General features: G+C 39.4%; 1 protein-coding gene across 4 annotated transcripts in view; it reads left to right on the forward strand.

The window, feature by feature from the left end:
* LOC136443981 (arginine-glutamic acid dipeptide repeats protein-like) overlaps positions 1–13,120 on the forward strand; it is a 96,746-nt gene that overhangs the window by 46,294 nt on the left and 37,332 nt on the right. For 3 of the 4 annotated variants that reach the window (XM_066441369.1, XM_066441368.1, XM_066441370.1), the window contains exons 4-7: positions 5,406–5,511; positions 5,783–5,873; positions 6,496–6,649; positions 11,842–11,957. In XM_066441369.1, the coding sequence (XP_066297466.1) occupies positions 5,406–5,511; positions 5,783–5,873; positions 6,496–6,649; positions 11,842–11,957 (467 nt within the window). Of the gene's footprint in view, positions 1–5,405; positions 5,512–5,782; positions 5,874–6,495; positions 6,650–8,288; positions 9,126–11,841; positions 11,958–13,120 lie in introns of those variants that run through there. The other variant, XM_066441371.1, reaches the window with a different exon arrangement.

Consider the following 13,120-nt stretch of genomic DNA (forward strand, 5'->3'; position numbering starts at 1 on the left):
ATTCATTCATTAATTTAATTTTGGTAGATATGACAGGTTGTCACTGTTGTAACACAGGGTGGTTCAAGCGCCACTTAGGCTCTCTTTACATTACACATTTGGCGTCAACGCCACTGGCGTCAGCGCGACTGGCGACAGCGGGAACCCCGTGTAAAGACAATTCCCGTCGACGTAGTCCCGCTATCACCAAATTTTCTCCCGTCAGCTTCGAAGCCGTTGCCCGTCAGTACAGCGGGAGTCCCCGACAACTTCAAACTCCGTCTAAAGAGCTCGCGTCAGCGGGAGTCTGGGTTTCGGCGATTAGGATAAAACACACGCCGATTAGCATACTGTAAGTCTACTTAGATCCCCGGTATAATTGTATATAGAGAGAGATTCGCGGAATCCGTGGCGACCTTTGTGCCGCGAACTGATTTCCCCGCGGATATGTTTATCGTACTTGTGCCCCCCTCCCCACATTTACGAGTGATGAGCAGGGAATATCGACACATAAACAAGGCTTGGCATTGACGCCGTCTACCGTTGTACAATCATACGATTTCGTTTCTTGCTATTGTTATGCTTGCGCACAGTCGATATCGGTGCCTTTGACATACGTTGATCTCATTAAAAACCTGTTTTTCAAGACTCAATCAAAGAGTCTCAATCAAGACTCAATCAAGATGAAAGAAAGACAGCGAAAACTTACCAAGTCCTGGAAAATACATCAAGAAAAACAAGACTTTCGCCCGACCATTTGAGCCAATACGGTGTGTCTAGAGACGTCGCGACAGCGGCCTCCCGTCAGCGGGAAATTTTGCCGCTGACGCCAAAAATGTAATGTAAACTGCCCCTTACTGACCAGTCTAACTGGTCTGGACCTTGTGGTAAGTCCGTTGGTTTTGTGAGCTGGCGGCCTGGGTTAGATTCCCGGCAGCCAGGAGACTGTACTATTCTATACTATTCACCTCCTGCGTTTCACTGTTTTTTTATGAAAAAAAAAGAAAAGATTTCGAATACTCAAACCACTGAATATATTTCCTTGTTCGTCCCACACCGACTTTGTCACTAATATGGGAAATCTGTAGACTGAAATGACTAGTGGTTGAAATGAAGAACTTAGGGAATAAGCTTTATGCTCCTAACACTGTAATTTAACAGTATAAACTGTTCAGTTACTAGCCCTTAAAGTAAAGATGCTCATTTCATACCATTATGATAATTTCTACCCAAAACAACGAAACACAAATTTTCCCCTCAGTCCAAAAGCAAACTCACCTGTTATGACAGTTACTAACTTAAGTCTTAAAGGTAGTGTGTACTTTCTATCCATGAACAGTCTGACACATGTCTGTCATTAGGGGACATGTCACTCTTGCCTAACTCTGTAATTTGGTGTAAAGTTAGTCAGAGAAACTGCCTCGCAGTGTGCAGACACTTTATCTCCCTCATTGGCATTCAGGCAAAATACTAATGTCATCTGTTATGCATACAAATTACCCATAACAGTGATATAACACAGGCTATGTGATAAGAGATTTGCTACTGACATTCAGCCTTTCATTATGCTGTCTAATTGAACTATACAGAGGTGTAAGGCAACATTCTACATCACTGGTCTTTGCACACTTTTGATTAGAAACTGGCTATCAGCGTGTATTGGGAACTACCTTTGTATCCGATATCTGTGAAAGTCATCTTCGTGACTGCTTGTAGAGATTACAAAGCTACTTAATGGAGGGGCAAGGTCAGATTTTATGGGGAATCACAGGGATAAAGTCTATAATTCCTCTAGGCTTGAGTGGGGAGGAATAATGCATGAGGGGCCAAGTGCCCCATGTACAGATGAACAGAGAAGCTTAGCCGTGGTCAGATATGGGACGAAACTAAATGGATAGATGCATTGATGTCAATATACCCGATTTGCTCATTTGAATTTTTAGTACATGATGCAGTGAAAAAGATTTGTTGCCTTTAGATTGTCCATTTATCAAGCATCTCGGTATACAGGTCATACCATATTCCTATTCGCTGTTATTGAAGTACTTTATGGTGGTCCAATAGTAAAAATGTACTGTAGCTTCATGGTGATATGATAAGTGTATACAGAGAAGAAAACAAAGTAATGGACTCGGGGAAAATGACTAGAACTGCATATCTTGAAAGCTTTCAAGAAATGCATGCCCTGTAGAATCCCACAGCGTTTGCGTAGGTATGAAATGTCAATCATAATGCTATCGGAGGAACCTCCATATCAGTGGGGTCAATAGCCATTGCCCTCGGAGTCATTATTGGGGTCATGTAATTTGTTTTACTGCACATCGGTAATGTCCTTCCGTGCAGTAGGGTTATGATATTGCAGATGGCTTTATTTGCATACTAGTCAGGCTTTTGAAAGTGAGAGGAGGGCTGTAAATATAAAAGTTCATGTACATAAACATATAGTACATTGTACATATAATATGTTATTAGATCTATGTATTGATATATAAAAGGAAATAATATGAACATTGACTGCTAACAGCACTTACTCTGTTAGGTGCAATGTGTGCATTTGTAAACCTATATTTCCATCTCCACTTACATGTAGATAGAAATGATAACAGCAAAATTGATTTGTCAAAAGAAATACTGGTGAAAGAATCAGAATAATGCATTTTGCAGAACCAGTATTCACATGTCAGAAATTCACAAAATGGCATGGCGCATCTATGCAGCTTCTTAAAATAATCTTATGATATTACTGGAGCTGTATATCGAAGAGCATTATCCTGATACAAGGTGCTATATCACTTGAAAATTCATACCAGTAACAGTTTACTGAATAAATCAAGTTTCAGGCTAAGCAACTAATTCCATTCAAGTATGTCCTAATTGATAGTGTTTATAACTTGAAGCAAGTCAGCCAATAAATAGTATAAGATAACCCGTAATTCTCAGTAACCCATTTCCAAGTTTATTGAAGTCTCCTCTTGTTTTATATATGGACACCGTAATAAATGGGATGATATTCATGATGTACGTACTTTATGTGGAGAAACAATAAAAGATAATGCTGACCAACTGTGAAGTCTTGTCTTTAATAAACAACGTACATATAAACCGTAATGATTCAAACTTTTATTCACAGTTGTTCAATAACTTTAAGTGTTGCCAGTAAAGTTTAGTTTCGTCAGCGCCGTATATCCCTGGTCCTAAAGCTGCCCTTATGGCGAGAAGGTTACACGAGACGACGTAAAATACAGGCGGATTGTAGTTCAATATTGGGTAAATCCGCGCACTGCCGTTTATTGGTAAGTTTTACTGCCTGGAATCCATCATGTTGGTAAAGGGTTGAGGGTCTGAGCTTGGCGGGATTTGCCAGCTGACCTTTCCTTATGACTTGGGTAGGAAATGAATGAGATCAGACTGGGAATTGGATGTACTGACAAAGGGACATGGTTTGCAATCTGCCCGGGAGGGGCCTGCATTTTTCAGGGCCAGGAATCAATGCCGCTTTTATCGGATGTGGACCCAAGTAAAGGTCCTGATTTACCTTTAGTGCAAGAAGGCAAATTTGTTGTGCTTATTTCTCAATGTTCCGAATCATTTCCGATATATATTTTAACTACATTCAGTTGTCCTCACATGCTCTTCTAAGTTGAATTAGAAATAAATATATCACCAACATGATGCAGAATATTGTTTGAACAAGTGAAATTCAGTGTCGCAAATGGCCATGGATTCATAATTGTTTTGATAGCTTTCAGCCTCTCACTTTCTGTCAAACATGTTACACTAATGTAATAATTTCCATTCTACATAATTTTGCTACATCGGAGTGTGGGTCCCATACCAGCCTGAACAGGATACCTTTCAATGCACACTCCCTTACAAGTGTTTGTTGAACAAACATGTGGAGACAAGGCAAATACAGGGCCTGACAAAACACTAGCCACTTCACTCCCAATGGATCAACATAACCTCCTGTTACACATGTAGTTACATGTGAATTATGTATAACATATTCATGAATTGAATGGAGTGGAATGATGTGGAATAATATAATATGTAGAGAGCTCTAGCAGACAAAATATTACTCGGAGACGAGAGAGAGAGAAAGAGAGAGAGACAAGAAACTCCCTATTTAGCCTCCTTGGACACATGGAAGGGATAATAATTTAGTTTTCTTTTTTGTGAGGCATACTTTTGCACATCTACATGTATTTGAATATGTACGATATACATACATACTACACATATTACCTCTTTACCAATACAAAAGATGGTAAAGCATTATCTGGTATGAAAACAAACATTTTGATGGTATTGAACAAAGTATATTTTGATATGTAAATTTTTGGACAATCAACCTCCCTGGTATTGTCCATGGTTGCACCTGTAGTGTGTTTGTTAACAAATTAAGCACCATGGGGCCTATGTAATTGTAAGCTGTTGTCAGGATAGAGATCTAGTAATGTTTGTTTAGGGAGTGGCAGTTACAGTAAAGAGATTTAAATGGAGAGTGTGTATTGATAGTTAGGTAGATTACCTAGGTGATGGAGTAATTACTAACTGTGCACTGTAACACCTCTTAGATCGTTATCAAACTTTGTATCCTGTTGGTAGATGGCCCTAATCTATGCAAATGAAGTTTTCTCAACACCCAAGTGAATTATGGCAACTTTTAAGGGAATGAAAGATGAAACACATGCAATTGTGGACCTTGATGAATTTACTTTACCTTTAAATGCAGTCTTCTAGAAGTGATTTGACTGCGAACTGTTAAGGTGGCTAGCATCACTTTAATTTACATTGAGTAGCTGCCAAAGAGCAATGAAATTTGACTTTCTAAAATTAGAAAATAAAATAAAACCCTCCCCTCCCTATCATTCATCCTCGTAGCAAAATTGTATTGATTAAGAATTGTTTTGAAGTCAGCAAAGATAGGCCTAAACTGGCAGACATGCCCATTGTATAAACGAAGCTTGACATAAGTTGTGTGATATTGATATTTGTACTGTGAATGTTTTTGTTGTGTATTGTACAAGACTATTTATCATTAACAAGAAGTGATGATATTATGAATCATCGGCAAACAAGTGCACACATGTCTGTTGTATTCTACTTTCACATTATGGATTGTATTGAATTTCTCCACGAGCCATTTTCCTTCATTGTGTCTGTAACAAAATCTTCAATACTCATATTTTAGAATTGACCTTGGGGTCAATGTGAGCTTGAATATTGCACACTCAGCATGTTGTTCATCTGCTTGTGTGAAAATAAGTGATATTCAGTGGAGATGTTTTTATGATGAGCAGACCTGTGAAGGTCGAAAGGAAAATGTATATCACAGGAGTTTTTTTCATATATTATTGGAGATTCTTTTTCTGTATTTGTGATGATAGTTTTATTAAACATGAAACAACTTTTATTATTTTCAGACAAAGAAAGAGACAGTTTATCTGGAAGTGAAGTGGTTTTACAGAACATCAGAGGTTCCTGACTCAGTCTATCACCTCTTGGTACAGGACAGGAACTCAGAGAACAGTAAGTGAACTAAAACTCTACAACATCTGTATATGTGTATCGAAAGTATTGACCTTGTTTCCCCACTTTACCCTAAGTCAAAATCTATACCACCTGACTCCATATGTCAATATTAAATGTGAAAGCATAGGTATGCATATATGAGCTGAATAAGTTGAGATATGTCAGAGATATGTCTATTTTCTGTCATTTGTGACTTTGGAAACATTTGTTGACTGTACAGAATTCTTTACTGTTGTTGCTAACTCCCTCTTACTTCGACCACGTTCAGGTGAAGATTCAGTGATCAAGGAATCCCTTATGAAGTCCAGGGAACTCTTCATCTCTGATGCCACAGACAGTTATCCTGTGTCTGCTCTCAGGTAAATACTGTCAAAACTGCCCAAGAAAACCACTTTAAGTAGACCGATGGAATCTGGTCTCGGTGGACAGGTGGTTGCTGTAGACAGTGCTTGTGTCAATGGGAAAAATTATCTAAGGGACCACCAAAAATTGGTCTCATTGGCCAGATGGTCTTAATGTAGAGATGGTCACTTGTACAGGTTTGACTGTTATACTAAGACAGGAGTGTAACACCAATATTACTTCATAACAAACTTCATGTTTTATTCTTCTGTAACAACAACATTGGTTAATGTTTGATTATGCAACCAAACCATCAAAAGTGCTTCAAGGAAATAAGATAGATACAATCCTAATATGGCATGAAATTAATACCACAGGGCTTAGCATATCAAAACATAATATAAAGGATTGTTTTTATAAGTATCAAAGGTTACATCTGGTGTGTTCTTTCATCCATATCTATTAAGTTGTGTGTATCTTAAAAGACAACCACAAGGGTTTTTCCATTTCTTTTGCATTGCCAGAATCAAGCTGTACATTGCTTATGAATATGAAAAGTAGAACGTTTAATGTGTACTTTTACAGAGTTAAACTCCAGCCACGGGTACTCAATGAAATTAATATGTTTCCTTTTTCCAGGGGAAGATGTTGTGTGCATCACTATCCTGACATTATCGCTGCCAAAGCCTTTGACGCCAACCCCAACACCTTTTTCTACATCCTGGGGTACAACCCAGAAACTAGGAGGCTAAACGGCACACAAGGGGAGATACGAGTAGGCCCCAGTCACCAGGTACAGTACTAAACTAGAGTTCCACGACCTCATACCTTCGCCAAATGATTTTAACCTTTATGACTGATGTATTAGGAGTGTTTCTCGTCAATTATAAATCATACCAGTTGATTGTCTTAAAATATAACATGTCCAAAGTATGAGCTTAACAAATTATGAGCTCAACAAAGAAGGTTATGCTAATATTTTTCATTAATTATGCAAATGAGGCCCTTATTAGCATAATTTGATTCAACGATGTTTACATTCACGTAACGTCCCGATGCCAAAAAAATGTATTGAATGTATGAAATTGCCGTCATTTGCCAGTGTGGAATTAGTTACTCATTAAGTATGCAAATTAGCCCACATTAGCATATTTTCTATCTATAAACATTCCTCTCTTCCTCAGTTACAATTTGAATAGTGATATCATGGAACAAAGCAGATTTTTAAAGTTGCCTCATTAATTATGCAAATTAGAATCTGATTTGCATAATAATTGTCCAATCATACTAAGCATCACACAAGCTATCTACATACCAAAAATAATGACCATCCATCAAGCCCATCTTGTTATAGTATTTCCTCATTAATTATGCAAATGAGGTCTTCATTTGCATAGTTCGTATCAATTAATATTCCTCTCTTCCTCAGTTACATATGTCACATGTTTCAGAGTCCTATCATGGAATTTGGCGGATGTATAAACTTTCCTCATTAAGTATGCAAATTAGATACTGATTTGCATAAGAGGTGTCTAATCATGTACATCATCACTCAAGCTATCTACCTACCAAAAATCATTACCATCCATCAAGCCCTTCTTGAGTTATTCCCTTTCAAAGTCAGACGCAAAACCTGCTCCTGCAGTTCCAAAAAAGCCGCTAGGGGGCCCAAACCCACACCACTTACTCTCTGTCCAAAGAGCTATCTACCACTCAAAAATCAGTTCCATAGCATGTCCAGAACACGAGATATCAAAACAGGAAGTTCCGCTGCAGTACCGTTAGAAGCCGCTAGGGGGCCCAAAATCTAATCGTTTTTAGGTCTCATCAAAACCTACCAACATACCAAATACCAAGACAATCCATCCAGGCGTTCTTGAGTTATGATGGTCCACTACAAACAGACAAACAGACAAACAGACAAACAGACAAACGCTACCCTCTGCATAACCTTCTCGGCGAAGGTAATCATATCAGTCCCATTGATAGCTGGCTTTGTGGCCATGTTTTACTCAAAGATCCATATACACTGCACAATCTTGAGGTTTTATGGTCTGGAAATTGTTTGAAGGAGCGGAATAAAGGGATGATGTAGGCATAGATATGACCACCCAAATGAAATGTTTTTTATCAGCTTTTCTTTTCTGGCAACCCAAAACAGATAAAAAACAAAACACATAAATTTTGGTATTGCAATACATGTGTATATGCATCCTGTTGCACTGTTTATATTTGTGCCAAATTTGATAGGGAATAACATTATTTTAAACCTTTCTTGTAGTCTCAGATCACTCTCAACAGCTAATGGCACATCCAAGTGTGTTTGTAGAAATTAACCATTTAAGGTATTTTATAGAATATTGCAAAGGATCAACCTGCTAAAATGCTGGTTGACAAAAGTACAAAGTGCCTTACTTGAATATATATATAGTGCATGGGAAATGCATTCTGACACTATTGATACTACAGTTGCCCAAATTGGCATAACAAATATTCTATGAAAGTACAACAAACAATAGATGCTACAAATGGAAAGTTTTGTCGCCCCTCTACCAGTCCTCCCCGGGGTAGGTTCTTTATATGTGTACAGCACAGATGGTGTCTTCCCAGACACGTCAGTCTGTATTTCCGGGGACTTCCTCTCCCACCACCTCCTTGAACCTGACCTTGAACCCCAGACAGATGTCTGCATCTCCCATCCAGTTCACCACAAAAACTCTCCTGCCCTTTTGCCAGCACCCTGCCCACCCCTCCTGCAAAGTGCACTGACCCAGAAAAACCAATGACCCTGTAGTGGATCTGTCAATCAGCAGCAGTGATGGGCATCATGCCAACAACCGCCACCCTCCCTTTCAACTACCCTCCCATATCCTGATATATCCTCTCGGCATGCTCAAGGTGCTTTCATAATGTCTTTCACAAAGACATCCCAATATGTATGTGGTACTCCAGGAGATAAAAGAGTTTTAAGAGAAGGCACTGGTGTGAAAATGTGCAATTTTCTCCTTCTGGAGCTGGGGCATGACCCAATTAAAGGGCTCTCTGGCAGGCTGATCAGTGTAATTTGTGTGCTGAAGGGTCACTTGTGACCACAAAAGGGCAGCGGGCTGCTGATAGGCAAATTAGTCATGAACACACACCATAGGTCAAAGGTTGGCAGTCCGCTTTCAAGATGGCCGCCATTTGAGCATACCACCTTTTGTTGGGGAAGCCGGTAGGACAACAGAGGAACACTTTCTCCTTGCGCTGTCGCAGGAGTGCACAGAATGGTACGCAACTTTCTTTATAACCTCCCAGGGTGATGAATATGTTCTAATGGGATCGGTTTAGGAGGGTGTGGAATCGAATCGTGCAGGCTAACGCAGCCGAGCAGCTGGCTGGCTGGTATGTCAGTCATGGTTCCTAGTTCTTTGTCATTGGTTAATGGTTTCACAGCTGCAGACGGTTTGCCGTTTGTGACCTGGTCATGGGGCAGCAAACCTGAAACTCTAGTCGCACAACGTCGACCGAGGTCATCCTAATAGTTGTTCCCTATGAAAGGCTGTGCCTTTGCCTCTGTCTGGGTCTCAAGATTTATGAGCGAAACATGTGTACCTATGAATATTAAGGGACTTGGAGGCTAGTTGGTAAAGTTGTACAAAGTCGCTATTCCGGTCGTGTCACACCGTAAAAGATGCTGTACATTTTTAATCAGTAGGCAGAGGCGGGTGTTGAAATACCCTGAAGTATTCTTGTACGGATGTAATCAGACAGTTTGTATTGTTGTGAAGCTCTCAGAGGTACAGGGGTGAATTGATTGCACCTTCTCCTCACGTTGTACACATCGTATGCTGTAAATGCACCAAGGACCACTAAGCTGACAGCATATTTGCCATCCCTGGGTTAGCTATTTCCAGGCAGGGCCTGGCAAATTGCCCCGGATCCACTTTATACCCTGTCGGAATGGAACTTGCCAATGTCCCCTCTCCGACAATGAAATGAATTTGACCTGTCTAACTGCTTGAGTGCTGTGTCTACAATCCAATAGGGCTTAGGGCTGGCAGCTGATGGGTGTGGGGCAGCTAGAGACAAATAGCCCCAGATTGGCAGTGCTGATTCAGATGTATTTGATGAAATGGCTATGTTTATTTGATGATGACATGTTGAGGGATTCTGTCAGCAAGAGGCCATGTGTAGGGGTGTGTTTTGGATGGCTCATTGGCTCCAGGGATGACGTTCCTACCAGGAATGTTGATCTGATAATTATATTTATACCGTTACATATATTGCAAAAAATGTCCGATGCCATCAGTCATGTTTTGTGTTTTTTTCTGGCAAATGAAATATTCAAAAATTGTTTATTTCCATCACTTATCTGAAATTGGGTAAAGAGGATTTGCATTTATACACACCCAGCTCTCTCGCTCTGCATGTATTATAAAAATCATTTTTATATTAACGTAATGTAAATATTCCGTTGTATTGACAGATTGATACCGTATAACTAATTACTAGTACAGCGCAAACACAAATTAAGAGATGCCTTTGACGTACATAACAGACGTACATAACATAGGTATGTGTATTTATAAAAATTTATCATACAATGTATATGTAAATGGTTGCTGTTTCCCCGTTAATAGGCCTTGGAAAGCATTTACATTTTAATTACGGATGGCAGTTACTGATGAAAATCTCAGCATGACTGTAGCATTGTTTTTTAATTGGATAATGAAATACAAGCGTGCTTGTCTCAGACATGTAGATATAGGTTGTTGGTTAGGCAGCCTGCCAAACGTCAGTTGAACCTATTTCTTTTTCATCCCTTCTGCTAAGAGGAAGGGGGTTTAATAGTAATCCTACCATGTCATACGATCCCAGGTCAGATTTTCCGAATGTTTAGCTGACTGTCAAGCATGAAGTGAATGAAGATAACATGGGGGCTCAAGATCTTTCCGAAGGATTCTGCTGTTAAAACAGGAGCATTTGTACAGATATGTGGAGTGATGTCTGGCAGATGACCAAGTTGTGCAACACACTTCCAGTCCCGTTCAGTGGTACTCAGGGAGGCTGTTAGTGCCAGTGGCCAGTAGGGCAGACTTGTCCAAGCTTTAATTTGCGGTGATGGTTGCTGGCTTGTTTCCTTCCTGTAGGTCTCAGACGCACTTAAGATTTAAAGTAGAAGCAGTCTGCTGGAAGCAGCTTGAGAAGTTGCCTCCGCAGATGGGCGTGTGCATTTACAGCTTTCAAATTTTATTGTGATATACAAGCATACAGTACTTCTTATTATAGCATTTCGTAAACCTACTACATAACATACATAGATTGTGTATTTTGTTTCCACTTTTCCCTGTAAATGTTACCAAAACAATCTTTGCATCTTTTCCCACAAGTTTTGAATATTCTGCCTTGAAAACTCATGCCAGGAAATCGCCATCAAAGCAATTTCACTGAAACTGGCAATACGGTATAATTTGACATTGATGTGCAATCCCTTGATAATATCCATGCCAATCTGTATCTCTTTTCAGTGTGAGCACATTCACATCAATTTATTGTGCCATATTTTCCAGGGCTCCAAATTCATTTTATAGCTACACAGAAAGAATTTTAGGTGCACAACATAAAATAAAGTAGATTATCAACACAAGAAACTTTACCACAGACTGCTACCTCTCTTATATTAATAAAAAAACTTCAGTCTGTTATTCTATAGCTACATGTACTAGATGTTCAAAATTTTAGACAAGTAATACATGAAATAAGGTGCAACAAGGTTATATTGTTTTTTCTGATACTTAGATTTCAAGAATATTCTGTATACTAGCATACCGTTACCCTATAGCATACAAAAATATGTAGGTGCACCAGTGCACCCACAGTCAAAAATTAGGTGCATAGCTCCAATTTTGGGTGCACAAAGGTGCACATGCACCCACTATTTCAAGCCCTGCTTTCTGTACTGTTTTCTTTCCTCTGAGTCTGATCTGTATGCTGTATTTCCAGGCCAAGCTGCCAGAGTACAACCCTAACAGGCAGGATGACGGAGAACTTCAGGAGGAGTTGGTCTGGACCCCTAAGGTCAACGACTGTGACCTCCTCATGTACCTCAGGGCTGCAAGGTCAGGACCCCCAACTTCTTGTCAGAAAGTCCTGAAACCCTTGTCCTACTGGACCCATATACTGTTAATGCAGAAATGTTCGCGGTGGTTTTATGTTCATGGTTTTCGCAGTGAGCTTTCAGCATAAACTTCAAACCAACACAAAACTTTTTGCCCATCTATACATGTATAACTGTAGCGCTACTATTGTTATGTGAACTTAAAACCACTGCGAACACTCCACTTTCTACCTACCGCGAAATAAAAACCATGCAAACTTAAAATGCATTTACAGTATCTATATATGGGTTGCACATTACATAGCCTGTGTGTGGGTCCAGTATATGTACGGGTTGGGGGTATTTTTCAACTGAACACGTCATACAGTACATGTAGTGAAATGCACCGAATGCGGAAGTAACTTATTTGCCACACGGCGCAGAAAAAGTCAAGGTCCAATGACCTGATTAAGAAATCAAATTAATGAAATCAAATTGTGTAGCTCCTTCTTCAAGTAGTATTTTTCCAGGTGCTTGCTTGACTTCATTGCTTACCTGACCAAGAAGGTGTCAATACTCAGGCACATGTATATCTGTTTGACCTAGATTTACAAGAAATGAGACATAAATTTGTGTGAATACAGGAGAGTATGACATTGTGCGCTTGGTCGTTGATACAGATGTTGCTATTCACTTGAATATGTTTAATAACATTTTTAATTCAATCTATACCATTGGATTACAATATGAAAATATCAGATGTTTCAGATGTCCCTCCAACATCTTTCTTCAGTGATTCAAAATAAATGTTCATCTATATGACTTACAGAACATAGCAACATATGTATTTGTGTTATAAATAATCAAACTCAAAACAGGTAACTGCCAAGATACTATGTACATTGTATGTCTTGGATGTTTGCTTGAAAACACTTTTTGGACAACCCTCAGTGTTTGGCTGCATCAAATGTCTTAGCATAGGAAATCAATACACCAGCTCTATTTATGCTGTAGGGCTACTTTATCAGGAAGAGTGTTTAAGATATTATCCCTACAAGTAAGGTCTAAGTACTAATGCCTTTGGATGGTGGCCAATGCAGAAACAACACTTCAGTTGAGAGTACTTCTTTGGTTAGGCCTCATACATTGTTGGATTACAAAGTAAGGATGTGTCAAAAGGTCAAA

Source organism: Branchiostoma lanceolatum, chromosome 10 (assembly GCF_035083965.1).
Source record: "Branchiostoma lanceolatum isolate klBraLanc5 chromosome 10, klBraLanc5.hap2, whole genome shotgun sequence".
NCBI lineage: Eukaryota > Metazoa > Chordata > Leptocardii > Amphioxiformes > Branchiostomatidae > Branchiostoma > Branchiostoma lanceolatum.